This window comes from Aethalodelphis obliquidens, unplaced genomic scaffold, assembly GCF_003676395.1.
Source record: "Aethalodelphis obliquidens isolate GAN/ISIS:26980383/991018 unplaced genomic scaffold, ASM367639v1 scaffold24, whole genome shotgun sequence".
Lineage (NCBI taxonomy): Eukaryota > Metazoa > Chordata > Mammalia > Artiodactyla > Delphinidae > Aethalodelphis > Aethalodelphis obliquidens.
The window spans coordinates 7290-33910 of NW_020837968.1; the positions used below are offsets into that span (position 1 = coordinate 7290).

At 38.0% G+C, this 26621-nt stretch overlaps 1 protein-coding gene across 15 annotated transcripts in view; it reads right to left on the reverse strand.

The window, feature by feature from the left end:
- Positions 1-2261: 2261 nt before the first annotated feature.
- Positions 2262-26621, reverse strand: part of NEK7 (NIMA related kinase 7) — a 149538-nt gene continuing 125178 nt past the window's right edge. For 6 of the 15 annotated variants that reach the window (XM_027122123.1, XM_027122114.1, XM_027122118.1 and 3 more), the window contains one exon: positions 3042-5255. In XM_027122123.1, coding sequence (XP_026977924.1) covers positions 5145-5255 — 111 coding nt within the window. In that variant the 3' untranslated portion in view covers positions 3042-5144. Of the gene's footprint in view, positions 5256-26621 lie in introns of all 15 variants that reach the window. The other 9 variants (XM_027122122.1, XM_027122115.1, XM_027122116.1 and 6 more) reach the window with 3 other exon arrangements.

The window sequence follows — 26621 nt, forward strand, 5'->3', positions numbered from 1 at the left end:
CTTGGACTTGATTTTAAATCCATGGAAACAGAGACATTTGCTCAAGACTGTATTGTGGATCTGGTATATGGGGATGCCCAGTGAACACTGGTGGGGTTAGTGGATCAATTCTGTGATCTCGTTCTTTTTTATCACCTCTGCACTCCTGATCTAATATTTTCAGTTTCTTCACTTGCTACTTCTCTTAACCTCTTAACCATCATTTAATCTTTAAAATTGAGCTACTACTACGCCTGGTTACCATCTACTTCTTCTCCATATGCCACATCTTTTCTGTTTTTACCCCCAACTTGTTTTCCACTCTTCTCCTAGTGAATCGTCCACTTTGAACATCACCATGACTTCCACATTAAGTCCAGGGTCCCAATCTTAATCCTTATTATCCTAATTTCTTTGTAACTTCTGGCAGCTGATAACTTCATGTTTTTCTTCTGGTTTACCTTCTGTTTTTGATTCTTTTACGTCCTTACTTGTCCTTCCTTCCCTGACTGCTGCCGTTTTTGCACAATCCCCTGGAGTACTCAGCTCCACTTCTGACACTGTAAGCACTATACTATTAATTCAAGAAGAATAAACTGTGTGACTACCACGAGGGGAGCACCGTGTTAAGCGTATACCACCACACTGAACAACACAGGAAGCATCTGTCCTCCTGGAGCTTAGGGTCTAGCAGATTACAAATTAACCAAGAGTCACACAAGTTATCATTTGGGTGCAGTGGGGTCAGCACCAAAGGAAAAGTATAGGATGAGTGGCTCCTGGAAAAGTTCATTTGATGTCAGCCATGGAAGAGTAGGAGGATTCTTGTGGCCAAAGGGGAAGAGCTATTTAAGCTGTACTAGCCCTAAGGTGAGAAAGAACTTGGGGCTCTTGGAAAATCAGTCCTGTGGGCCTAGAATGGAGAGAATTAGGCAAAAGTAGATGAAGACTGGGGCCAGAAAAGATGCATATGGTGTAACAACAGCTCCGTTTAGCAAGCACTCGCTTGGTGCCAGGCATTGCACTTAGCCCTTTATAAAATGTATTGCAATTTAATTCTCTTGTAGTGTTTACGAATTTACATCGCTACTTTATACTTGAGAAAGTGAGGATTAGAGAAATAACGTATGAACAGGATTATGCTTCTGGGAGTGAAAAAAATTATTTTCTATGCATTGTAATATTCGCAATGAAAATAATTTACTCAAAACCCCTGGTTACAAATATTAACTTTCAGGTTCTCTTTTACTCTACTTTTCTCTCTTAAGGATTAAAATTAGAGACCCAAGTGAACAATGAAATGGGTGTGTAAGAAGACCAGAAAGAAACTCCCTCAGAGAAACCCCTCAATTAAAATAAACTTCACAAACATCCCCATATTTCTCTGAAAAACAATCTGAAGAGCCTGTTTTAATTCTTCATTAATTGCATCTGGAACCCACGTTATTAAAAATAGATAATGTAACAGCTCCACAGATATTTTCTGGTAAGGTTTTGTGGCAGCAATCTTTGTCAGTATGTCAACATTTTGATTTTAAAGTTCGGTAGTGCAGTAGTTTGGTGGTAAAGATAGCTGCACCAACTAATAATCCATGTAAACATAGATGCCTGGTACTGACTTTTCTAATTAACAAACATACTTTTGAAATAAAATTTCAAATAGTCCAACAGTATCTTGAACCTAAAATTTCCTATTACTTACAATCACACATGCACACACACAGTGAGGCTGCAGGTTCCTTACTATCTGTCCTAGGTTATAAAATGAGCTATACTTCACCACAAGCTACTGGGAATGTGATCCTGATGTGTAAGGTATACCCCTCGCTCTACTACCAGCCTGGCAGATTTTACCCCATTTGGATCTTTCGGCCTCCAAGTCTCCAGGCATGGTAGCGATTGTCACTTCCTATGTGAAAAGATCATTCCAACTATCTGTAATATTATTAGGGGTATACTACAGTGATAGGAATAGAATCTGTTGCCTGAGTTTTAGACACCTTTTATAATTTTAAGAAACTTTTCTTACTCAAAGACACTAAATGATGTACCAAAGAGAGCAGGGACAGGTGAAGATGTGCCTTCATTTAATGCATATTTAAAAGCCTACTGCTTAGGGTCTGTCAGCCCTCCACTATCACCACCCCCAACTGTTTTAATTCTCAGCCTTCTCCAAAATGATAGAGTTATGGAAATGAATAAGAACTGCTTCTGTAGATTAAGTGTTAAGTGAAATAAACAATGGTAGACTTTAGAGGAAAAAAATCATAGATACATAAAAATTTTTACTGTACTTAATTTTTAATTTATATTAGGATATTATACAATTTTCAAAGCTAACAACAGAGTCTTTTTAGTATGTGTATTGGTAGCATAACAAAATAAAAGTACTTCACAAAAGAAGTCCATATTACAGTACTATTGAAATAGGAGGCATATGATAATTATGCATTCGTGGGTTATAAACATAATACATTCATTTTAAAGAAAAAACATTTAATATGAATAACATTTTGGTTAAAATAAATATGCAAATGTTAACAGTAACACCTGAAGTGTATATTGATACAAGAATGGTGTTGTGTAATAGACACTATGTAGAATGGTAAGCGGTCATGAAGTGGCTGTCCTGTCTTACTAAATTCACAATCATTGCACATTGCTGAACGCTTTATTTATACAGGGATACGCTTCATCCACCATTCCTAAACCTCAGCACATGAAACAAAGTCACCCCATGTTGTGTCCTGGGGAACTGGTACCAAAGTCTAAAATAAGGGTTAGAATCAGATGTACCTTTCATTTTACTGTTCCTCATCAACTCAAATGTTTTACTTAATCAATACAAAATTTACTTATAAACAGAAATACAAAGAGAACATTTTATAGGTGATTATAAAAATTAATCATCTTCATAATTCTTTGAAATGATCCCGTTCAAAATTAAAATTTGTTATGTGCAGTGGTTTCTGCAAGAAAAATATGAACACTTAGATAAGGATACAATGTCCAAAACAAAAAGTTTCCATATGTAGAAAACAATAATGGACTTCCCTGATCAATAAGTTCTTCCCAACTATCTCCTTCCAGCAGATAGATTCACTTAAAAGTTTAAAACTCTGCTTAAAAGTCCTGTGAGGCGTTAAGCTGATGATTTTTAGATCCATGTATCTTTAAAGATCACAAGAAAAAGGAGTGTATCTGTTCCAACTAGAGAACATTTCACCTCCATGAATCATACTACATTAAAATGAACATGACACTAATGGTCAACAGAAACAATTCCCTTCGTCACTCTGGAGAGGAGGGTGCGGGCGTCCAATGCGGTCAAAGTCACCAGAATCTGGGAGAAACAGCATGCCCGGCCCTCACATACAGAATGACCACCTCTCCTGTGTCTGTCCCGGGATAAAATTACCCTCCATTCAGAAATGATTAAGATACTGTAGCTGACTAAATTTAGAAAAAAAGTTTACACTTTTGTCCTTTGTACATTTTTAAAGTTTACAAATGACTTGGACGTATTCAAATGATTGTAAGAAAAAATACTTCTGTGGAAAAAATAAAACTAGCAGTCATATGGGCTAAAGGTAGGTGTTCTCTGAGCATGAGGGTTTCCTGTTGGCAGGATTATTGTCCCAAGGTTACATGGTGGCATGGGCGTCCTTAGGCAGTGACTGCCACGCAGGCTTTTGGCTTCACAACTCTGGGAGGAGCTGGTCACCACTAACATGAAGGCATTCAGGGAAAACATCTCCATGACAGCATTTACTAAACTCTGCCCATTTCCTTAAACAAAGTGTTACCACCTCTGTTATCTTTATGCATGAATACAGTACTTTGCCTAAAAGCTTCTCAATAGAAACGTTTAGCTCATAAAAATTCTGTTTGTGGTAGTGGCCAGTTTTCATTTCTTTAAACATATTCTAAAGTTACAACCTTGTCGGATAAATTGAAACAGTATCAACATTCACAGCTACAGTACAATGCACATCCCTCTTCCTACCAAGACACGGCACCGTGCATACACAGTGGCCCAAATTTTAAAAATTGAAAAAAAAAATGTTTTCAATCCAGGAAAAGTGTTGGTATATCAAATATTTATTTTAAGGTTATTATGTTGTCAGAAAATCTGAAACATTAGTGGATAAAATGCATGTACAATATAAATAAGAAAGTAACTTGAATAAAAAAAATTTCTGAAGGGGATCAATCAGAACTTCAATAAAATCTATGAATAAAAACATATGCTTACACTATAGTGTACAATCATGAGTAGAGCATTTAAATTTATAAAGAAATTGAAAATAGTACTGCAGGATTATTCGAAGAATATTTTTCAAATGTACAAAGAACGGTAAAAACACACAGAAAAGCCTTGGGCAATGTGCAACTTGGAAAATTACTACCACGCCAGCCAAACAAATCCTTAACCACTTTTTAAATGGATTCATTTATACCATTTTAATGCAAGGAGAATTTCAAAGATATTAAAATAAAACAAAATAAAGCAGAAAACTCTTCAGTGTCTGACTCACATTTTATCCCCAAATCTTTTCACATTTAATAGTTGCATTTTGAATGTATAAGCTATTTTAAATCTATAAGAGTTTTAAAGGCTTCTCAAATAGTTCATGTCTACATTTATCTTTAAGAATCCTATTTGAAAGCTACAATGCTAAGAACTAAAACACATACTTCAAACTTTTAAAAATAAAATAAGCACAAAAGTTCACAATTGGGTTCATCTCAAATGTCCATAAATGACTGGAGAGCAGCACACAAGGCACATATTCAGATACCTTCCTCAGGCTGCACGTCTGTCCCAATGGGGCCAAGCCGAGCCGCCAACATTTGGCACTGAGAGTCTATCTGAACATGACTTATCAGCACAAAACTCAAAATAATTCTAAAAATCTTTAGCCATTAAAAACCATCATGTTCCATTTGCTCTCCTAACATGCAATCTGATTATTCCAAAGTCACTGGGGTTTGCAAGAAGGTGACTTACATTGGTACAAAATGAAGCTTAGATGAAAACTGGTTAAGGATTCAAAGCACACTAGCTCTGAAATATTAGTCTTAACACCCAAGAACAGGGAGGTATGATTTGCACAGAAATACTTGAACTTGGGTTGCTTACATCCTCCACGCCGTCCATGCGCTCAGCTGCTGGCCATGCAGGCATGCATCCTCTTGGCCACGTCGTACACATACGTGATGTCTGGTCGCTTTTCTGGGTCTGGGTTGATGCACATGTTCACCAACTGCCGCAGCTGCAAAGACAGAAAAGACAACCTGCTTCAGGAAACCATTCTGGTCGGACAGTAACAAGGAACACACTTTGAACAGCTATAGACTTACAGGGTAAGTGTTCTGCTAAATGTTTATTTGGCTGGAAATATATGTGACCGCTGTCAATGACTTTACAATTAGTGGAAGGATCTAAGAAGCATATTCATTGGTGAGTGTTAATGTCAAGCATGGAGCATTCTCCATAATCAGAGGCTTTACAATGATCTTATGATCTTTCAAAGAAGTTTAATCAGAAGACAGAAGTCATGAAAGACAGTAAGTTTTAAACTCTAAGTCTCCAAATTAACTGAAGATCTCTACACATTTATTTGAGCTAAAGTTTACTACAATAGCCTTGATTGTAAGTTTAAATTTTAATAGCTTACTATATATCTAAATTTATACAAGGAAATTAGGATAAATGGCTATCACATACATTTATCATAAACCAATTTATATATCTGCATATACATATCAAGTTTTTATTAGTTTTAAAGTAAAAGCACTCCTCCAAACTAAGAATAATAAAGGCAAACTAAGTAACAAATAGTATTCTAATTCTCAACTGTATGAAGTAGTATTTATATCCTCATTTTATAGATGAGAGGACTGAGGTTTACTTATTGGGTTGGCCAAAAGGTTCACTTGGTTTTTTGCGTAAGATGGCTCTAGTAGCACTTAGTTGTCTTTAACTTTATTCAAAACAATTTTGTTAGATTGTATGTGACACCTGTCATATTAGCGTGCATTTAAAAAAAGACTTATCAAAGTTGGTAAATTTTTGTGTAGCCATTTTAATATTGAAGATGGAAGAAAAAAAGCAACATTTTCAGCATATCTGTGACTGACTGAATGTGTCAAAAGTGGTCTGCGAAGTCTGGTGCTGGAGATTTCTTATTGGATGATGCTCCATGGTCGGGTAGGCCAGCTGAAGTTGACAGCGATCAAATCAAGACACTAACTGAGAACAATCAACGTTATACCATGAGGAAGGATAGCCGACATACTCAAAATATCCAAATCAAGCACTGAAAATCATTTGCGCCAGCTTGGCTATGTGAATTGCTTTGATGTTTGGGTTCCACATAGGTTAAGTGAAAAAAACCTTCTTGACAGTATTTCCACTTGCAATTCTCTACTTAAACGTAATGAAAACATAGCATTTTTAAAACAAATTGTGACGGGCAATGAAAAGTGGATACTATACAACAATGTGGAATAGAAGAGATCATGGGGCAAGTGAAATGAAGCACCACCAACCACACCAAAGGCCAGTGTTTATCCAAAGAAGGTGATGTTGTGTATATGGTGGAATTGGAAGGGAGTCCTCTATTATGAGCTCCTTCTGGAAAACCAAATGATTAATTCCAACAAGTACTGCTTCCAGTTAGACCAACTGAAAGCAGCACTCGACAGAAAGTGTCTGGAATTAGTCAAGAGAAAACACATAATCTTCCATCAGGATGACGCAAGACCACATGTTTCTTTGATGACCAGGTGAAAACTGTTACAGCTTGGTTGGAAAGTTCTGATTCATCCACCATATTCACCAGACATTGCACCTTCGGATTTCCATTTATTTCTGTCTTTACAAAATTCTCTTAATGGAAAAAAATTTCAATTCCCCAGAAGACTGTAAAAGGCACCTGGAACAGTTCTTTACTCAAAAAGATAAAAAGTTTTGGGAAGATGGAATTATGAAGTTGCCTGAAAAATGGCAGAAGGTAGTGGAACAAAAGGGTGAATACGTTGTTCAATAAAGTTGTTGGTGAAAATGAAAAATGTGTCTTTTATTTTTACTTAAAAACTGAAGGCACTTTTTGGAGAACCCAATACATCACAGAAAACACATTTTGACAAATTAAGAAAATATCCTTCCAACTGATCCTACAGCCAATGAGTGAAGGATATAGAATTATTCTTAATTCTATTGCCATAGTTTATGAAAACACGCGTCTTTGTAATCTGGTCTTTCCCAGATGACAAGCCAAATCAAGAGGAAGAACCAGATTCTTTAGTATTTAAGTATGTCTTTGAAATTATTCAGATATTCTGAACACTTGCATTAACTCTTTCTCGCCAGTATAACAGCACATAAATTATCAAATCACTGTAATTTCTTCACAGTCCTCAACGTCCACCACGAAGATTTTTTTCATCTGGAGGAAACAGAAGCTGGTGATAAAATCTGTGGGCTGAGTCTGTTAACAGTGCGACGAGGAAGTGAGAAAAGTCAGCTGGAAAGAAGGTGTGTGGAAGGAGGCCCCCAGGGGAGGGGAGAGGAGGGGAGGAGATGGACAGGGCTGTGGAAGCTGGGCTTGCTCAAGGCACCTGCAGCCCTGTGCCCTGAAGTAAGGCACTGTCTCCCAAGGTTTATTTCTTCATCTATTCAAAAAGGAGGCTGGAGTAGATAACCTATAAGGATTCTTCTAGCTCTAGCCCCTAGGTTGTATGATTCTACCAGAATGAAGTTTAATGATACGACTTCACATCTAGAAGTTCAACAACGTTGACAGTTAATGGTAGTCCCACTGAGAGGGTCTGAGGATTTCAATTTCTATTCTTTGCAGTGGTGCAGAGGATAGTATTCAACATTCTAAGGGGTATGGCCGTACACAAGGCATCTTACTATGGTGATCTAAGAGAGATTTAAATCAGAAAGAGGCTGGCATTTTACCCATTAAAATAAAAACAAATGCACCCAGTTATACACAATATAGAAAACAGCAGGAAAACTATAACGATACTTATATTTAAAAAGACAATGTTTTCTAACACGTCACCTAATGGTCAGAAATTTTGTTTAGAGATGAAAATGATAAAAGAAGCAGAAAGGATACCTGTGGTACCAAAATTAATTCTATTTAACCAAGATACAAGCAGATGCAATAGCCATTTTTTGACTGAATGAAACTGCTGCACCCTTCAGGCTAGTCAAGAAACCTCACTTTTCCTGCACAGTAATTCAGAATACGGTGAACTTTCCAACCTACTGTGGCAAATGCTTGGCCCTCACATGCTCCCGCCATGAGGATTGCAGCTGAAGGAGACAGGATCTCTGGCTCCCCGGGTGGAAGACGAAAGCCAGAAGTAATCGAAAGGGGAAGGGACCAAGAGTGAGGGAAATGGAGAGGTGGATGAGCATCGTAAGGACAGGCTTCACAGGGACACCAGGCGAAGCAGAAACCCCTCAGCAGATGGAGCCAGAACAACCCACCATGTGCTTTTTCCTCCCCATTCATGTGGCTCAATCTCCTTCAGATACGTGGTTTATTTTCTCATAAAGACTTTTCTGGGGGGTGGAGACGAGATGGCAGAGTAGAAGGATGTAAGCTCACCTCGTCTTATGAAAACACCAAAATCACAACTGCTGAACAACCATTGAGGATAAAATTCTGGAACCTACCAAAAAAGATATCCTACATCCAAACACAAGGAAGAAGCTACAAGGCAAAAGGAGGGGCGCAATCGCAATAAAATCAAATCCCACACCCGCTAGGTGAGCAAGACACAAACTGGAAATAATTATATCACAGAGATTTTCCCAGAGGAGTGAAAGTTCTGAGCCCCACATCAGGCTCCCCAGCCTGGGTGTCTGGCAACAGGAGGAGGAACCCCCAGAGCATCTGGCTTTGAAGGCCAGTGGGGTTTGATTGCAGGAATTCCACAGGACTGGGGAAACAAACTCCACACTTAGAAGGCACACAGAAGGTCTCGTGAGCACCAGAACCCGGGGAAAAAGCAGTGACCTCATATAAGTCTGGGCCAGACCCACCTGCTGGTAATGGAGGGTCTCCTGCGAAGATGGGGGGTGGCTTTGGCTCACTGTGGGGGAAAAGACACTGACAGCGGCAGTTCTGCCAAGTACTCATTGGCATGAGCACTCCTGAAGGCCACCATTTTCTCATCAAGACCTGGCTCCACCCAATAGCCTACAGGCTCCAGTGCTGGGATGCTTCAGGCCAAACGACCAACAGGGAGGGACCACAGCGCCACCCATCAGCAGAAAAGTCTTCTGGAGGCCACAGCTGCCTGCTAAACACACCCCTTGACATGGCCCTGCCCACCAGAGGGTAAAGACCAGGCTCCACCCACCAGCAGGCAGGAACCAGTCTCTCCCACAGGAAGCCTGCACAATCCTCTTAGATAGCCTCATCCACTAGGGGGGCAGACGGCAGAAACAAGAAGAACTATAACCCTGCAGCCTGCAGAATGGAAACTGCAATCACAGAAAGTAAGACAAAATGAGAAGGCAGTAGACTATATCCCAGAAAAAGAAACAAGATAGAACCCCGGAAAACAAACTCAGTGGAGATAGGAAATCAACCCAAAAAAGAATTCAGAGCAATGAGAGTAAAGATGATCTGAGATCTTGGAAAAGAACGGAGGCACAGATTGAGAAGATACAAGATATGTTTAACAAAGACCTAGAAGAACTAAAGAAAAACAAACAGAGATGAACAATAACTGAAATGAAAAATATGCTAGAAGGAAACAACAGCAGAGTAACTGAGGGAGAAGAACAGATAAGTAACCTGGAAAACAGAATGGTGGAAATCACTACTGCAGAACAGAATAAGGAGAAAAGAATGAAAAGAAATGAAGACACTCTAAGAGACCTCTGGGACAACATTAAATGCACCAACATTCACATTATAGGGGTCTCAGAAGGAGAAGAGAGAGAGAGAAAGGACCTGAGAAAATATCTGAAGAGCTTCTAGCTGAAAACTTCCCTAACATGGTAAAGGAAACAGTCACCCAAGTCCAGGAAGTGCAGAGTCCCAGGCAGGATGAACCCAAGGAGGAACATGCCAGGACACGCAGTAATCAAATTGACAAAAATTAAAGACAAAGAAAAAAATATTAAAAGTAAGAAGGGAAAAGCAAAAAATAACATACAAGAGAACTCCCATAAGGTTATCAGCTGATTTTTCAACAGAAACTCTGCAGGCCAGAAGGGAGTGGCATGGTATATTTAAATTGATGAAAGGGAAGAACCTATAAAGAAGAATACTCTACTACCCAGCAAGGCTCTCATTCAGTTTTGACAAAGAAGTCAAAAGCTTTTAGACAAGCAAAAGCTAAGAGAATCCAACACCACCAGACCAGCTTTGCAACAAATGCTAAAGGAACTTCTCTAGGCGGAAAAGAAAAGGTCACAACTAGAAACAAGAATATTATGAATGGAAAAGCTCACCAGTAAAGGCAAACATACAGTAAATGTAGGAAATCATCCACACAGAAATATATCAAAACCAGCAATCATGAGGAGGTACACATGCAGGATACTGGAAATGCATTTGAAATTAAAAGACAAGCAACTTAAAATAATCTGTTTATATGAAGACTGCTATATCAAAACTTCATAGTAACCACAAAACAAAAATCTACAATAGATACACACAAAAACAAAAAGGAATCCAAACACAACACTAAAGTTAGTCATCAAATTACAAAAGAAGAGAACGAAAGAGGAAGGGAAGAAAAAAGACCTACAAAACCAAACCCAAAACAATTAACAAAATGGCAGTAAGGACATACATGTCAATAATTACCCTGAACATAAACAGATTAAACACTCCAACCAAAAGACACAGACTGGCTGAATGGATACAAAAATAAGACCCATATATATGCTGTCTACAAGAGAACGACGTCAGACCTAGGGACACATACAGACTGAAAAGTGAGGGGATGGAGAAAGGTATTCTATGCAAATGGAAATCAAAAGAAAGCTGGAGTAGCAATACTCATATCAGACAAAACAAACTTTAAAATAAAGACTGTTACAAGAGAGAAAGAAGGACACTACATAGTGATCAGGGGATCAATCCAAGAAGAAGACAGAACAATTGTAAATATATATGCACCCAACATCGGAGCACCTCATATATAAGGCAAATACTAACACACATAAAAGGAGAAATAGACAGTAACACAATAATAGTGGGGGAATTTAATACTCCATCTTCATCAATGGACACATCTTCCAGACAGAAAATTAATAAGGAAACACAGGCCTTAAATGACACATTAGACCAGATGTAGTTACTTGATATTTATAGAGCATTCCATCCAAAAGCAGCAGAATACACATTCTTTTCAAGTGCACATGGAACATTCTCCAGGATAGATCACATACTGGGCCACAAAATGAGCCTCAGTAAATTTAAGAAAACTGAAATCATATCACACATCTTTTCAGAACACAATGCTATGAGATTAGAAATCAAATACAAGAAAAAAACTGTAAAAAACATAAACATGTGGAGGCTAAACATTATGCTACTAAACAACCACTGAAGAAATCAAAGAGGAAATCCAGAAACACCTAGAGACAAATGAAAACGAAAGCATGACAAATGAAAATGAAAGCATGAGGTAAAAGCAGTTCTAAGAGGGAATTTTATAGCAATACAAGCTTACCTCTGGAAACAAGAAAAATCTCAAATAAACCACCTAAACTTACACCTAAAGCAACTAGAGAAAGAACAAACAAGACCCAAAGTTAGTAGGACAGAAATCATAAAAATCAGAGCAGAAATAAATGAAATAGAAACAAAACAATAGCGAAGATCAATGAAACTAAAAAGCTGGTTCTTTGAAAAGATAAACAAAATTGATAAACCTTTAGCCAGATTCATCAAGAAAAAAAGGGAGAGGGCTCAAATCAATAAAATTAGAAATGAAAAGGAAGTTACAACAGACACCACAGAAATAAAAAGGACTCTAAGACAACTAAAAGCAACTTTATGCCAATAAAATGTACAACCTAGAAGAAATGGACAAATTCTTAGCAAGGAATAATTTCCCAAGACTGAACCAGGAAGAAATTGAAAATATAAACAGACCAATCACAAGTACTGAAATTGAAACTGTGATTTAAAAACTCCCAATAAGCAAAAGTCCAGGACCAGATGGCTTCACAACTGAACAACCGAATTCTATCTAACACTTAGAGAAGAGTTACTACCTATCCTTCTGACACTATTCAAAAAATCTGCAGAGGAAGAAATACTTCCGAACTCTATGAGGCCATCATCATCCTGATACCAAAGTCAGACAAAGATATCACACAATAAGAAAATTCCAGGCCAGTATCACTGATGACCACAGATGCAAAAATCCTCAACAAAATACTAGCAAACCAATTCCAACAATACATTAAAAGGATCATACACCATGATCAGTGGGGGTATCCCAGGGATGCAAGGAACTTTCAAGGTCTGCATATCAATCCATGTGAATCAATCCATGTGAATCCATGATCAACCAACTGAAGAAGGAAAACCATATGATCCTCTCAATAGAGGCAGGAAAAGCTTTTGGTAAAAATCAACATCCATTTATGATAAAAACTCTCCAGAAAATGGACATAAAGGGAACATACCTCAACATAATGAAGGTCGTATTTGGCAAAACCACAGCTAACATCATACTCAATGGAGAGAAGCTGAGAGCATTTCCCCTAAGATCAGGAACAAGACAAGGATGTCCACTCTTGCTCACCTCTTTTATTTAACATAGTTTGGGAAGTCTTAACCACAGCAATCAGAGCAGAAAAAGAAATAAAAGGAATCCAAACTGGAAAAGAAGGGGTAAAACTGGCACTGTCTGCAGATGACATGATAGTCTACATAGAAAATCCTAAAGATGCTAACAGAAAACTACTAGAGCTCATCAATGAATTCAGCAAAGTGGCAGAATACAAAATTAATACACAGAAATCTCTTGCATTTCTATACACTAACAAAAAAGATCCAAAAAAGAAACCCAGGAAACAGTCCCATTTACCAGCACATCAAAAACAATAAAATACCTAGGAATAAACCTACCTAAGGAGGCAAAAGACCTGTACTCTGAAAACTATAAGATGCTGATGAAAGAAATAGAAGATGACACAAACAGATGGAAAGATATATCATGTTCTTGGACTGGAAGAATCAATATTGTGAAAATGACTATGCTACACAAGGTAATCTACAGATTCAATCCAATCCCTATCAAATTACCAATGGCATTTTTCACAGAACTAGAACAAAAATTTTTTAAATTTGTATGGAGACATAAAAGACCCCAAATAGCCAAAACAATCCTGAGAAAGAAAAAGGAGCTGGAGGAATCAGGCTCCCTGACTTCAGATTATACTACAAAGCTACAGTCATCAAAACAGTATGGTACTGGCACAAAAACAGAAATATAGATCAATGGAACAGGACAGAAAGTCAAGTCTCAAGATAAACTCATGCACCTATGGTCACCTAATCTGTGACAAAGGAGGCAAGAATATACAATGGAGAAAAGATAGTCTCTTCAATAAGTGGTGCTGGGAAAACTGGACAGCTACATGTAAAAGAATGAAATTAGAACATTGTCTAACGCCACATAGAAAAATACACTCAAAATGGATCAAAGACCTAAATGTAAAACGAGATACTATAAAACTCTTAGAGCATAACATAGAGCACTCTCTGACATAAATTGCTGCAATATCTTTTTTGATCCTTCTCCCAGAGTAATGGAAATAAAAACAAAAATAAACAAATGGGATCTAATTAAACTCAAAAGCTTTTGCACAGCAGAGGAAACCATAAACAAGATGAAAAGACAACCCTCAGAATGGGAGAAAATATTTGCAAACAATGCGACTGACAAAGGATTAATCTCCAAAATTTACAAACAGCTCATGCAGCTCATTGTCAAAAGCAAAAAAACAAAAAGAACAACCCTATCAAAACATGGGCAGAAGATATCTCCAAAGAAGACACACAGATGGCCAAGAGGCACATGAAAGGATGCTCAACATCACTAACATTAGAGAAATGCAAATCAAATGAGATATCACCTCACACTAGTCAGAATGGTCATCATCAAAAATCCTATAAACAATAAATGCTGGAGAGGGTGTGGAGAGAAGGAAACCCTCCTACACTGTTTCTGGGAATATAAACTGGTGCAGCCACCATGGAGAACATTATGGAGGTTCTTTAAAAAACAAAAAATAGAGCTCCCATATGATCCAGCAATCCCACTCCTGGGCATATATCTGGAGAAAACCATAATTCAAAAAGATCCATGCACTCTAATGTTCACTGCAGCATTATTTGCAATAGCCAGGACGTGGAAGCAACCTAAATGTTCATTGACAGATCAATGGATAAAGAAGATGTGGTACATATATATACAATGTAATATTACTCACCCATAAAAAAGAATGAAATGATACTATCTGCAGCAACATGGATGGACCTGGAAATTATCATACTAAGGGAAGTCAGAGAAAAGACAAATATCATATGATATTGCTTAATGCAGAATCTAAGAAAAAATGATACAAATGAACTTATTTACAAAACAGAAACAGATGCACAGACTTAGAAAACTTATGGTTACTGGGGGGAATGGTGGGGGGAGGGATAAATTGGGAGTTTGGGATTGACATTAAAATGGATAACCAACAAGGACCTACTGTATAGCACAGGGAACTCTACTCAATATTCTGTGATACTGAGCGTGTGTCTCAAGACTATGAGACTCACGCTTCCTTGGCATCTGCACCTGAGCCACATCACCTGTTCTTTCAGCATCTGAAGAAGTGCTTTTTCTCTTCTCAATTCTGTCACTGGAATCTCTTCCAGAATCTGAACTTTGTACATCAGTAACTAGGACCCAGGTGGCTCTGAATATTTAATGAGTGAATGATGAGTCCGTTATTCTTCTAAATTGTCAGTCTCTCCTCATCTGCTGATTCCTTCACCATAGTATGTAAGTACAGTTAAGTCTGTCCACGGAACTCCTCCTAACTGCTGCTGCACCTCATTTATTTGCTCTAAAACTAAACTCAAGGGTGACTAGAATCTGCACTCACTACCTCGAGTTCCTGAGCCCATGCAGCCACCTTTTTGGGCCCTCACCCCCAGCGGCACCACATTGCCCCACCCTGGCCGAGGTGGGCGGCCCCCCGTGCCCTGGCTGCGAGTCCCTCCTCCCCTGGCTCCCTGACACCTTGCTGGTTCTCCTCCAGCTTCTCAGACTTTTCCTTCTAATTTTCTTTGTAGGTTTAAGGTTTGTCATCCTCTGACAATCCCTCCAGTGTTGGTGGGCCCCAAAGTGCTTTCCTTATCCCTTTTCCCTTTTCCCTCCGCCTTCTTATCCTGCGTCATCTTCTTCTGTGCTGCAGCCACCGCCACGTGCCGAGGGTCACCAGACCTCCTCAGGGGCCCCATCCATGCACCCGCCCCACCACTGCCCTCTGAACACATCTACCCACACGGACTTTAACACCTCATGTGAAACGTGTTCAGAACTGAGATTTAGTTCTTTTTCTCCCCAGACCAGTTTTTCCTGTCTTGGGCAGTGCCTCCCATTTCTGAAGCCAGAATCTGAAATTTGTACAGATCCTCATCACACTTCTGCCCCCCTGCCCAACAATCACCAGCCAAGTCCTACTGGCTGAGAAGACGCACTGTTCCTGTCACAGTCTCCACCACTACAGTACTGGAACACTCCTCCAACTGACAGCTTGCTTCCTTTTACCAGTTTGGCCTTCTGCTCTGGACCCCTCATGATGATGCCTGATACAGCTTCCCACACACACTGATCATCCAGTAACACTCAATGGTTTAATTTTAAATCATTACCACTAGAAAGTGATGTCACGTGGGTTAAGGTCTATCTGAGTTCCAGTCAAGAGAGACGAGTTACGGGGTTCTGACAGGGAACGGTGGTTACTGGGTGATAACAGGTGGTCCTCCAGAGTAGAGAAACTAACATCTCAGGTACTTTATTCAGGTACTCTGAGGCTGGTCTGACTTCCAACTGGTAAGCAGAGTGGTGGGATGCTTCAGCTTTGATCAAAAGTGTCAGCCTGACTTGCTGCTTGCTTTCCGTTAAGTAAATCAGCAGAATAGAACCTATCACTGCAGTTCCTTGTCAAGGAATACATAATGGTGCATTGAATATCCAAAGACTGGACTATTCAAAAAATTTGAACTCAGAGAGTATTGAGACGTGTGCTACACAGCTCCTATCAAACCTAAGAGGATGAAAACTTAGAGAAGACCTGGTAAGGAATACAATACATCCTTATAACTTTGGATAATCTATGATGTACCCTTTAATCAAATTAGGCCACCAGAAGGCTGGGAGCACACTGGTTCATCCTGCTGCTAAATCACCTTTCCCAAACCATGCTTTAATGCTTGCCTTTGGCTTTTACCAAAAATCACTTAGGCATTTATTGTATAACTGCTGTGTAAGACAATGCCAGTATATTACTCACAGACCCTTACAGGAGATATTCCTATCATAATTTAGTAGGAGAAAACTCTGTTTTCTCTGAAGAACAGGTACACTTCCTCATTAAAATGAGAAACGATTTGCTTACTGTTTCCCGTGGAGCCATGACAGAAACACACAGATCTGCCTCAGCGGCTCTGTATAGGTATATTTACATGCCCCTTCTCTCCTTGGTCCTGAAGTGGGCTTCTGTTCTATTTTAATAACCTGTAAGTCGTGTCTTTTATTGTAAGTTATCTCAAATCCTTTTAGAAAAATGGTGGACTGTAAACATGTTATGGGAGATTTATATAGGCCCGAATTCTTAATTTGATGGCGTTTTCTCTGATATAACTATTGGTTGTTCTAAAGATACATTTAAATAGACATATTAAACTAGTGGGGGGAAATCAGTTGCAATAGTCTTTTGGCAAAGCAAGGGGAGAAAAGAATCACAACAAATAACTTACTGCTTTTTTTTTTGGTACGCGGGTCTCTCACTGTTGTGAGAAAGCTCCCGTTGTGGAGCACAGGCTCCGGACGCGCAGGCTCAGCGGCCATGGCTCACGGGCCCAGCCGCTCCGCGGCATGTGGGATCTTCCTGGACCGGGGCACGAACCCGTGTCCCCTGCATCGGCCAGTGGACTCTCAACCACTGCGCCACTAGGGAAGCCCAACTTACTACTTTTATATTACAAATGGCCATGGAACAAGTTTAGCTATTTAACAACTAAAAAGTTGGAGACTGTCTAGCAAAGGTAAGGGTTTTTTTCTCTTCCTCTAATTAATGACTGATCAACCCTATTACCATCTCTTATGTTGTTCCTGTATTCTAATGTGACTCCCTCCAAAGAAAATGTACTTGAATTTTCACAGAGAACAATTTTTTTATATCAGGTTATGAATTTACACAGTGACATGATGAATCATAAAAAAATGCCTCTAAGTTTTCTATCAGACAGTCAGACATTACATAATCAAAAAGAAAGAATTATCTTAGTGATCTCCCTCAGTATTAGTCTTACATTTAAAAAAAAAAGTTCCTGCAAACCTCTGGAAGAAACTACCTTAAAAATCCTGAACAACTATACAACACTTTGAGATGATTCTAAGTACTACATTATTAACTACGTTCAAGGAAGACATATGTTCATTTAATCACTTTAAGAATTTTATATATATTCCTATATGTCGGGCTTTAATTTCTAATAATAATGTCAGGCAATCACTTGCTCAAAAAAATTCTGTGTTTAAATTGAGGGAATTAGCTTTCCGTTTATTACTTTATAGAAATAACTCCAAAATCAGTAGATATTACATTAATAAAAATAAACAGGAGTAAATAAAAGAGACATTTCATGGTTTACGTTACCTCGAGAAAATTGTTTAGTTTGCATTACTTTACATGTGTTTGTAAAAACATGTACTTTGTTGTTGTTTTTAAATTGTTTTATAGGACAAGTTAAAAATAAAGGTCTTAATATGTAGGAGCCTTTACAAAAATCAGAGAAGAAATAACTGTGATTCAGACGTTTAAGGGACATTTAAAAAGCAACACAGGGCTTCCCTGGTGGTGCAGTGGTTAAGAATCAGGGCCGACCGGCACTCCCCAGCCGAGAGGCTTGTCTGCTCACCCGCCGGGGCGGGCAGGGCTGGGAGCTGAGGCTGCGGCTTCAGTCAGAGTGCCGGGAGAGGACTGGGGTTGGCGGCGTGAACACAGCCTGCAGGTTAACAGCTGATCTTTCAGCAGAAACTCTGCAAGCCAGAAGGGAGTGGCAGGACATATCGAAAGTGATGAAGGAGAAAAACCTGCAACCAAGATTACTCTACCCAGCAAGGATCTCATTCAGATTTGATGGAGAAATTAAAACCTTTACAGACAAGCAAAAACTGAGAGAGTGCAGCACCACCAAACCAGCTCTACAACAACTGCTAAAGGAACTTCTCTAGGCAAGAAACAAAAAAGAAGGAAAAGACCTACAATAATGAACCCAAAACAATTAAGAAAATGGGAATGGGAACATACATATCGATAATTACCTTAAATGTAAATGGACTAAATGCTCCCACCAAAAGACACAGATTGGCTGAATGGATACAAAAATAAGACGCATATATTTGCTGTCTACAAGAGACCCACTTCAGACCTAGAGACACATACAGACTGTAAGTAAGGGGATGGAAAAAGGTATTTCATGCAAATGGAAACCAAAAGAAAGCTGGAGTAGCAATTCTCATATCAGACAAAATAGACTTTAAAATAAAGACTGTTACAAGAGACAGAGAAGGACTCTACATAATGATCAAGGGATCGATCCAAGAAGAAGTTATAACAATTGTAAATATTTATGCACCCAACATAGGAGCACCTCAATACATAAGGCAAATACTAACAGCCATAAAAGGGGAAATCGACAGTAACACAGTCATAGTAGGGGACTTTAACACCCCACTGTCACCCATGGACAGATCATCCAAAATGAAAATAAATAAGGAAACACAAGCTTTAAATGATACATTAAACAAGATGGACTTAATTGATATTTATAGGACACTCCATCCAAAAACAACAGAATACACATTCTTCTCGAGTGCTCATGGAACATTCTCCAGGATAGATCATATCTTGGGTCACAAATCAAGCCTTGGTAAATTTAAGAAAATTGAAATTGTATCAAGTATCTTTTCTGACCACAAGCTATGAGACTAGATATCAATTACAGGAAAAGATCTGTAAAAAATACAAACACATGGAGGCTAAACAATACACTACTTAATAACGAAGTGATCACTGAAGAAATCAAAGAGGAAATCAAAAAATACCTAGAAACAAATGACAATGGAGACACGACAACTCAAAATCTATGGGATGCAGCAAAAGCAGTTCTAAGAGGGAAGTTTATAGCAATACAATCCTACCTTAAGAAACAGGAAACATCTCGAATAAACAACCTAACCTTGCACCTAAAGCAATTAGAGAAAGAAGAACAAAAAAACCCCAAAGTTAGCAGAAGGAAAGAAATCATAAAAATCAGATCAGAAATAAATGAAAAAGAAATGAAGGAAACGATAGCAAAGATCAATAAAACTAAAAGCTGGTTCTTTGAAAGGATAAACAAAATTGATAAACCATTAGCCAGACTCATCAAGAAAAAAAGGGAGAAGACTCAAATCATAGAATTAGAAATGAAAAAGGAGAAGTAACAACTGACACTGCAGAAATACAAAAGATCATGAGAGATTACTACAAGCAACTCTATGCCAATAAAATGGACAACCTGGAAGAAATGGACAAATTTTTAGAAAAGCACAACCTGCCAAGACTGAATCAGGAAGAAATAGAAAATATGAACAGACCAATCACAAGCACTGAAATCGAAACTATGATTAAAAATCTTCCAACAAGCGAAAGCCCAGGACCAGATGGCTTCACAGGCGAATTCTATCAAACATTTAGAGAAGAGCTATCACCTATCCTTCTCAAACTCTTCCAAAATATAGCAGAGGGAGGAACACTCCCCAACTCATTCTACGAGGCCACCATCACCCTGATACCAAAACCAGACAAGGATGTCACAAAGAAAGAAAACTACAGACCAATATCACTGATGAACATAGATGCAAAAATCCTCAACAAAATACTAGCAAACAGAATCCAACAGCACATTAAACGGATCATACACCATGATCAAGTGGGGTTTATTCCAGGAATGCAAGGATTCTTCAATATACGCAAATCAATCAACGTGATATACCATATTAACAAATTGAAGGAGAAAAACCATATGATCATCTCAATAGATGCAGAGAAAGCTTTTGACAAAATTCAACACCCATTTATGATAAAAACCCTGCAGAAAGTAGGCATAGAGGGAACTTTCCTCAACATAATAAAGGCCATATATGACAAACCCACAGCCAACATCGTCCTCAATGGTGAAAAACTGAAAGCATTTCCACTAAGATCAGGAACAAGACAAGGTTGCCCACTCTCACCACTCTTATTCAACATAGTTTTGGAAGTTTTAACCACAGCAATCAGAGAAGAAAAGGAAATAAAAGGAATCCAAATCGGAAAAGAAGAAGTAAAGCTGTCACTGTTTGCAGATGACATGATACTATACATAGAGAATCCTAAAGATGCTACCAGAAAACTACTAGAGCTAATCAATGAATTTGGTAAAGTAGCAGGATACAAAATTAATGCACAGAAATCTCTGGCATTCCTATACACTAAGGATGAAAAATCTGAAAGTGAAATCAAGAAAACACTCCCGTTTACCACTGCAACAAAAAGAATAAAATATCTAGGAATAAACCTACCTAAGGAGACAAAAGACCTGTATGCAGAAAATTATAAGACACTGATGAAAGAAATTAAAGATGATACAAATAGATGGAGAGATATACCATGTTCTTGGATTGGAAGAATCAACATTGTGAAAATGACTCTACTACCCAAAGCAATCTACAGATTCAATGCAATCCCTATCAAACTACCACTGGCATTTTTCACAGAACTAGAACAAAAAATTTCACAATTTGTATGGAAACACAAAAGACCCCGAATAGCCAAAGCAATCTTGAGAACGAAAGAAGGAACTGGAGGAATCAGGCTTCCTGACTTCAGACTATACTACAAAGCTACAGTAATCAAGACAGTATGGTACTGGCACAAAAACAGAAATATAGATCAATGGAACAGGATAGAAAGCCCAGAGATAAACCCACGCATATATGGTCACCTTATCTTTGATAAAGGAGGCAGGACTGTACAGTGGAGAAAGGACAGCCTCTTCAATAAGTGGTGCTGGGAAAACTGGACAGCTACATGTAAAAGTATGAGATTAGAACACTCCCTAACACCATACACAAAAATAAGCTCAAAATGGATTAAAGACCTAAATGTAAGGCCAGAAAGTATAAAACTCTTAGAGGAAAACATAGGCAGGACACTCTATGACATAAATCACAGCAAGGTCCTTTTTGACCCACCTCCTAGACAAATGGAAATAAAAACAAAAATAAACAAATGGGACCTAATGAAACTTAAAAGCTTTTGTGCAGCAAAGGAAACCATAAACAAGACCAAAAGACAACCCTCAGAATGGGAGAAAATATTTGTAAATGAAGCAACTGACAAAGGATTAATCTCCAAAATTTATAAGCAGCTCATGCAGCTTAATAACAAAAAAACAACCCAATCCAAAAATGGGCAGAAGACCTAAATAGACATTTCTGCAAAGAAGATATACAGACTGCCAACAAACACATGAAAGAATGCTCAACATCATTAATCATTAGAGAAATGCAAATCAAAATGACAATGAGATATCATCTCACACCAGTCAGAATGGCCATCATCAAAAAATCTAGAAACAATAAATGCTGGAGAGGGTGTGGAGAAAAGGGAACCCTCTTACACTGTTGGTGGGAATGTAAATTGATACAGCCACTGTGGAGAACAGTATGGAGGTTCCTTAAAAAACTACAAATAGAACTACCATATGACCCAGCAATCCCACTACTGGGCATATACCCTGAGAAAACCATAATTCAAAAAGAGTCATGTACCAAAATGTTCATTGCCGCTCTATTTACAATAGCCCAGAGATGGAAACAACCTAAGTGTCCATCATCGGATGAATGGATAAAGAAGATGTGGCACATATATACAATGGAATATTACTCAGCCATAAAAAGAAATGAAATTGAGCTATTTGTAATGAGGTGGATAGACCTAGAGTCTGTCATACAGAGTGAAGTAAGTCAGAAACAGAGAGACAAATACCGTATGCTAACACATATATATGGAATTTAAGGAAAAAAATGTCATGAAAACCTAGCGGTGAAACAGGAATAAAGACACAGACTTACTAGAGAATGGACTTGAGGCTATGGGGAGGGGGAAGGGTAAACGGTGACAAAGCGATAAAGAGGCATGGACATATATACACTACCAAACGTAAGGTAGATAGCTAGTGGGAAGCAGCCGCATAGCACAGGGAGATCAGCTCGGTGCTTTGTGACCGCCTGGAGGGGTGGGATAGGGAGGGTGGGAGGGAGGGAGACGAAAGCGGGAAGAGATATGGGAATATATGTATATATATAACTGATTCATTTTGTTGTGAAGCTGAAACTAACATACCATTGTAAAGCAATTATACTCCAATAAAGATGTTAAAATGAAAAAAAAAAGTGTTTGAGATAACACTCAATGTTAATTTTAACAAATAATGGCACAGTTATAGATTATTTTTAATATTATTAGATATCTCATTCTACATTTTAAAGTAAAACACTCTCATCTCACTTAGCATTGGATTACATAACTATAAGAACTAGAGAAATATTTGTGAAAACAGATATACTTCCAAACATTATTTGTGCCATATAATATAATGTCCCTCATTTAAATATTCTTGGGACAGTGTATTAGGAATAATCTTCTAGCATCAATTTAAATAACAATGGTTAACTTCCAGTAAGAACTCCAGGAAATTTATATAGTTGTATTAAAATTTGTGAAGGTAGCAACTATAAAATAGAACTATTTAGACTGGTCAAATGAATAAGAGGTTTTATAAACTATAGTTTAACTTCAAAATATGCAAAACTAATCTGTACCTGGCACTTTCATCTTTTTTTCTTATTTACATAAAGTAGCTCTTTTATGAGCTAAAACAAAGGTCATGTTTTTTGTTACCGACTCAACTTAAAAAACTTCTTTAAGCATATTCTGAATTTAAATATAAACAGAAATTACCTGTAAGTATTAGGTTAAAAAGCCAGTTTTAATTTTTAAGGCTTCCACTTAGGACTTTGCTCTCCTTTCCTTAAGGGTAAACATTTGGGAAATGAAGCAATAAAATTACAACAAATCATAACATTTTTTGTTTAGCATGTCATGGATCGACACTTCTGATACCTTATTTGAAATACATGTAGTAGTTTTTACACATTCTAATATGTAAAAATCATTCCTACCCTTCTGCGAAAGTTCCTTATTCTTTCCCTTCAGTGTGGCGTGGCACACAAGCTGCGGCCAGGCCAGGCAGAGGAGTGCTCTGAGGGAGCTGTGACCCTGCCTCTCTGCCCAGGACACAGTGCCCCCAGGAAGGGGCGCCCAGGTGACATGGTGGGTGAGGGTGGGGACAGAAAAGAGAGCACTGAGGAGCCCACGAGCCTGGGGTAGACCTGAGACTCTCCTTCCTCCTTCCAAAGGCTGCTTCCTTTGCTCTTGCAGCACAAGCAGTGGATGTCGTAAGGGGTGCCCTGGAGTCTAGTATTTGCTCTGTTACTTCTGGGTCTCTGTCTGCTCACGTGTAAAATGGGAATAATGCTGCAGACCTTCCTTCTTTAACAAGAAACTTCTTATGTGGGTGAAAGAAAATGGTGATTTCAGAAGTTGAAAAAATTTAGGTATTCCAATTTTATTTAAAGCCATGCAAATATAGTTACTCTACAATAACCTATAAATATCTGAAATCAGTTTAGTTCAACTAAAAATTCATCATTATTATTTTGTTATTCATATATAATCAAGCATAGAAAGGATCAAGCTTTTTAATCCTTATATTTTAAATACTCTGGAAAAATCAATACTTACCTAGTCTCAAGAATAATGAAAATGCCATGATGAGGTATCACCTCATATGGCCTCATCAAAAAGTCCACAGATAACAAATGCTGGAGAGGGTGTGGAGAAAAGGGAACCCCCCTACACTGTTGGTGGGAATGTACATTGGTGTAGCCACTATGGAGAACAGTATGGAGGTTCCTTAAAAAACCAAAAATAGAACTACCATATGATCCAGCAATCCCACTACTGGGCATATATCCAGAAGAGGAGACAAAAAGTCTAATTCAAAAAGCTACATGCACCCCAATGTTCAGAGCAGCACTATTTACAACAGCCAAGACATGGAAACAACCTAAGTGTCCACTGACAGATGAATGGATAAAGATGGAGTGGTACGCATATACAATGGCATATTACTCAGCCATGAAAAAGAATGAAATAATCCCATTCGCACTAACATGGATGGACCTGGAGATTATCATACTAAGTGAAGTAAGTCAGACAGAGAAAGACAAAGATTATACATCACTTCTATGTGGAATCTAAAAAATAATACAAATGAATCTATATACAAAACAGAAACGGAATCACAGACAGAAAACAAACGTACGGTCACCAAAAGGGAGAGGAAGGAAGGGAAGGAGGGATAAACTAGGAGTTTGGGATGAACAGATACAAAGTATTATAAATAAAATAGGTAAACAACAAGGACCCACTGTATAGCACAGGGAACTATATTCAATATCTTGTAATAACCTATAATGGAAAATAATGTGAAAAATATATATGTATATAACTGAATCACTTTGCTGTACACCTGAAACACAATGTTGTAAATCAACTACACTTCAATTAAAAAAAAGAATAATGAAAATGATGCTGGAAATTCTTATGCATTTGAGTGAAGTGGTAGGGAAGACTTTGCCAGTGTGCACCACTGAACTATGCCTGGAAAAAACCCTCCCTCCTGCCTTCCATTTCTCTAACTTAAAAAAAATAAAAAAGGAGGAGGGGGAATTGTGGCATTGTCTAAGAAAGGAAGAAATTATAATGAAAGTAATAAAGTACAAAAAAAAATTGTTATTTAATAACGTTAAAGAAAAAGATTATCATTTTGGAGGTGAATGTTTATGAGATTTCATCCATTCTCCATTAGTTCTTTGGATGTGATCTTTTAGGCTGATACTTTATAGGATAATTGCATATTCGAGAAGTAGTTCCATTAACTGAGTTTTAATAGTAACTGATATTTTTCTATCTGTGGGCTGGAGGTATAAAGCCACAAAACACACAGAAATTTAATGTATAAGAGAGGCACTGAATAATGTGAAAACTGATTAATGGTTTAATAATTTTGATTCCAATATTATATTTTGGTTTCTTCACCTATAAAAGAAGTAGTAAGACCTACTAAATTACCAAGTTTTCAAAAATATAATTACAATGGACTTCCCTGGTGGCACAGTGGTTGAGAGTCCGCCTGCCAATGCAGGGGACACAGGTTCGTGCCCCGGTCTGGGAAGATCCCACATGCCACGGAGTGGCTTGGCCCATGAGCCATGGCTGCTGAGCCTGCACGTCCGGAGCCTGTGCTCCACAACGGGAGAGGCCACAACAGTGAGAGGCCCGCATACGGCAAAAAAAAAAAAAAAATATATATATATATATATATATATATATATAAAATTACAAGGTAACCACAAGTACTGTGTCCTAAAATAGTCTGTCACTTATAATGAATTTAAAATTACTACTAAACAGATAAGCATCTGCCATAATAGGCCAGATTCACAAGCACTGCTATCATAACACTGTCCACTTTATTAAAAAGCTTTAACCATCTCACCAATGTCTTACAGACACTTAAGTTTCTTTTTTACTTAAAGTATGGTTTTCAAATCTTCAATTTAATTTCTCCCTACTCTGTTTTCTCAGACTGAGAACACTCTTCTTCACTCTACTCATTTCCATTTTTCACTTTCATCTACAAACTCTTTACTCAACTTTTCAGAACTTCCTTCCAATCTGCTGAGGCAAAATTCTCTTCAGCCTTTCCTGTGTATTCTCTATTTATGCTAGGATTTTTTAATTAAAAAAAAATTAAAGACACAAATCTATATTTCGCATTGTGTTAGTGCTCAGATTTTCAAATATCGGTTAAAAAGAAACTAACTCAGTAGAGAACCACACTTTACACTTTCTATATAAATGAGTTTCAATAAACTATTCACTATTTTTAAAATTTAGATTCTCCTGAGATAAATTAGTGAACAATCGTGAAAATGCACAATTCTGATGATTACTCCAGTGTCTCCCAAAGAAATTAAATATAGAAACTGAAGGGAAAAAAATCTATTTGCCTTATTTCCTAGTAATGGACATTGGACATTGCAGATATGATGTTGCTTGCTTATCAGAATGAAAAAAATCATATAGCAGGTAACATCAATAAAAGGAAACATCATACCTCTGACCTGTCTTTTGAGTA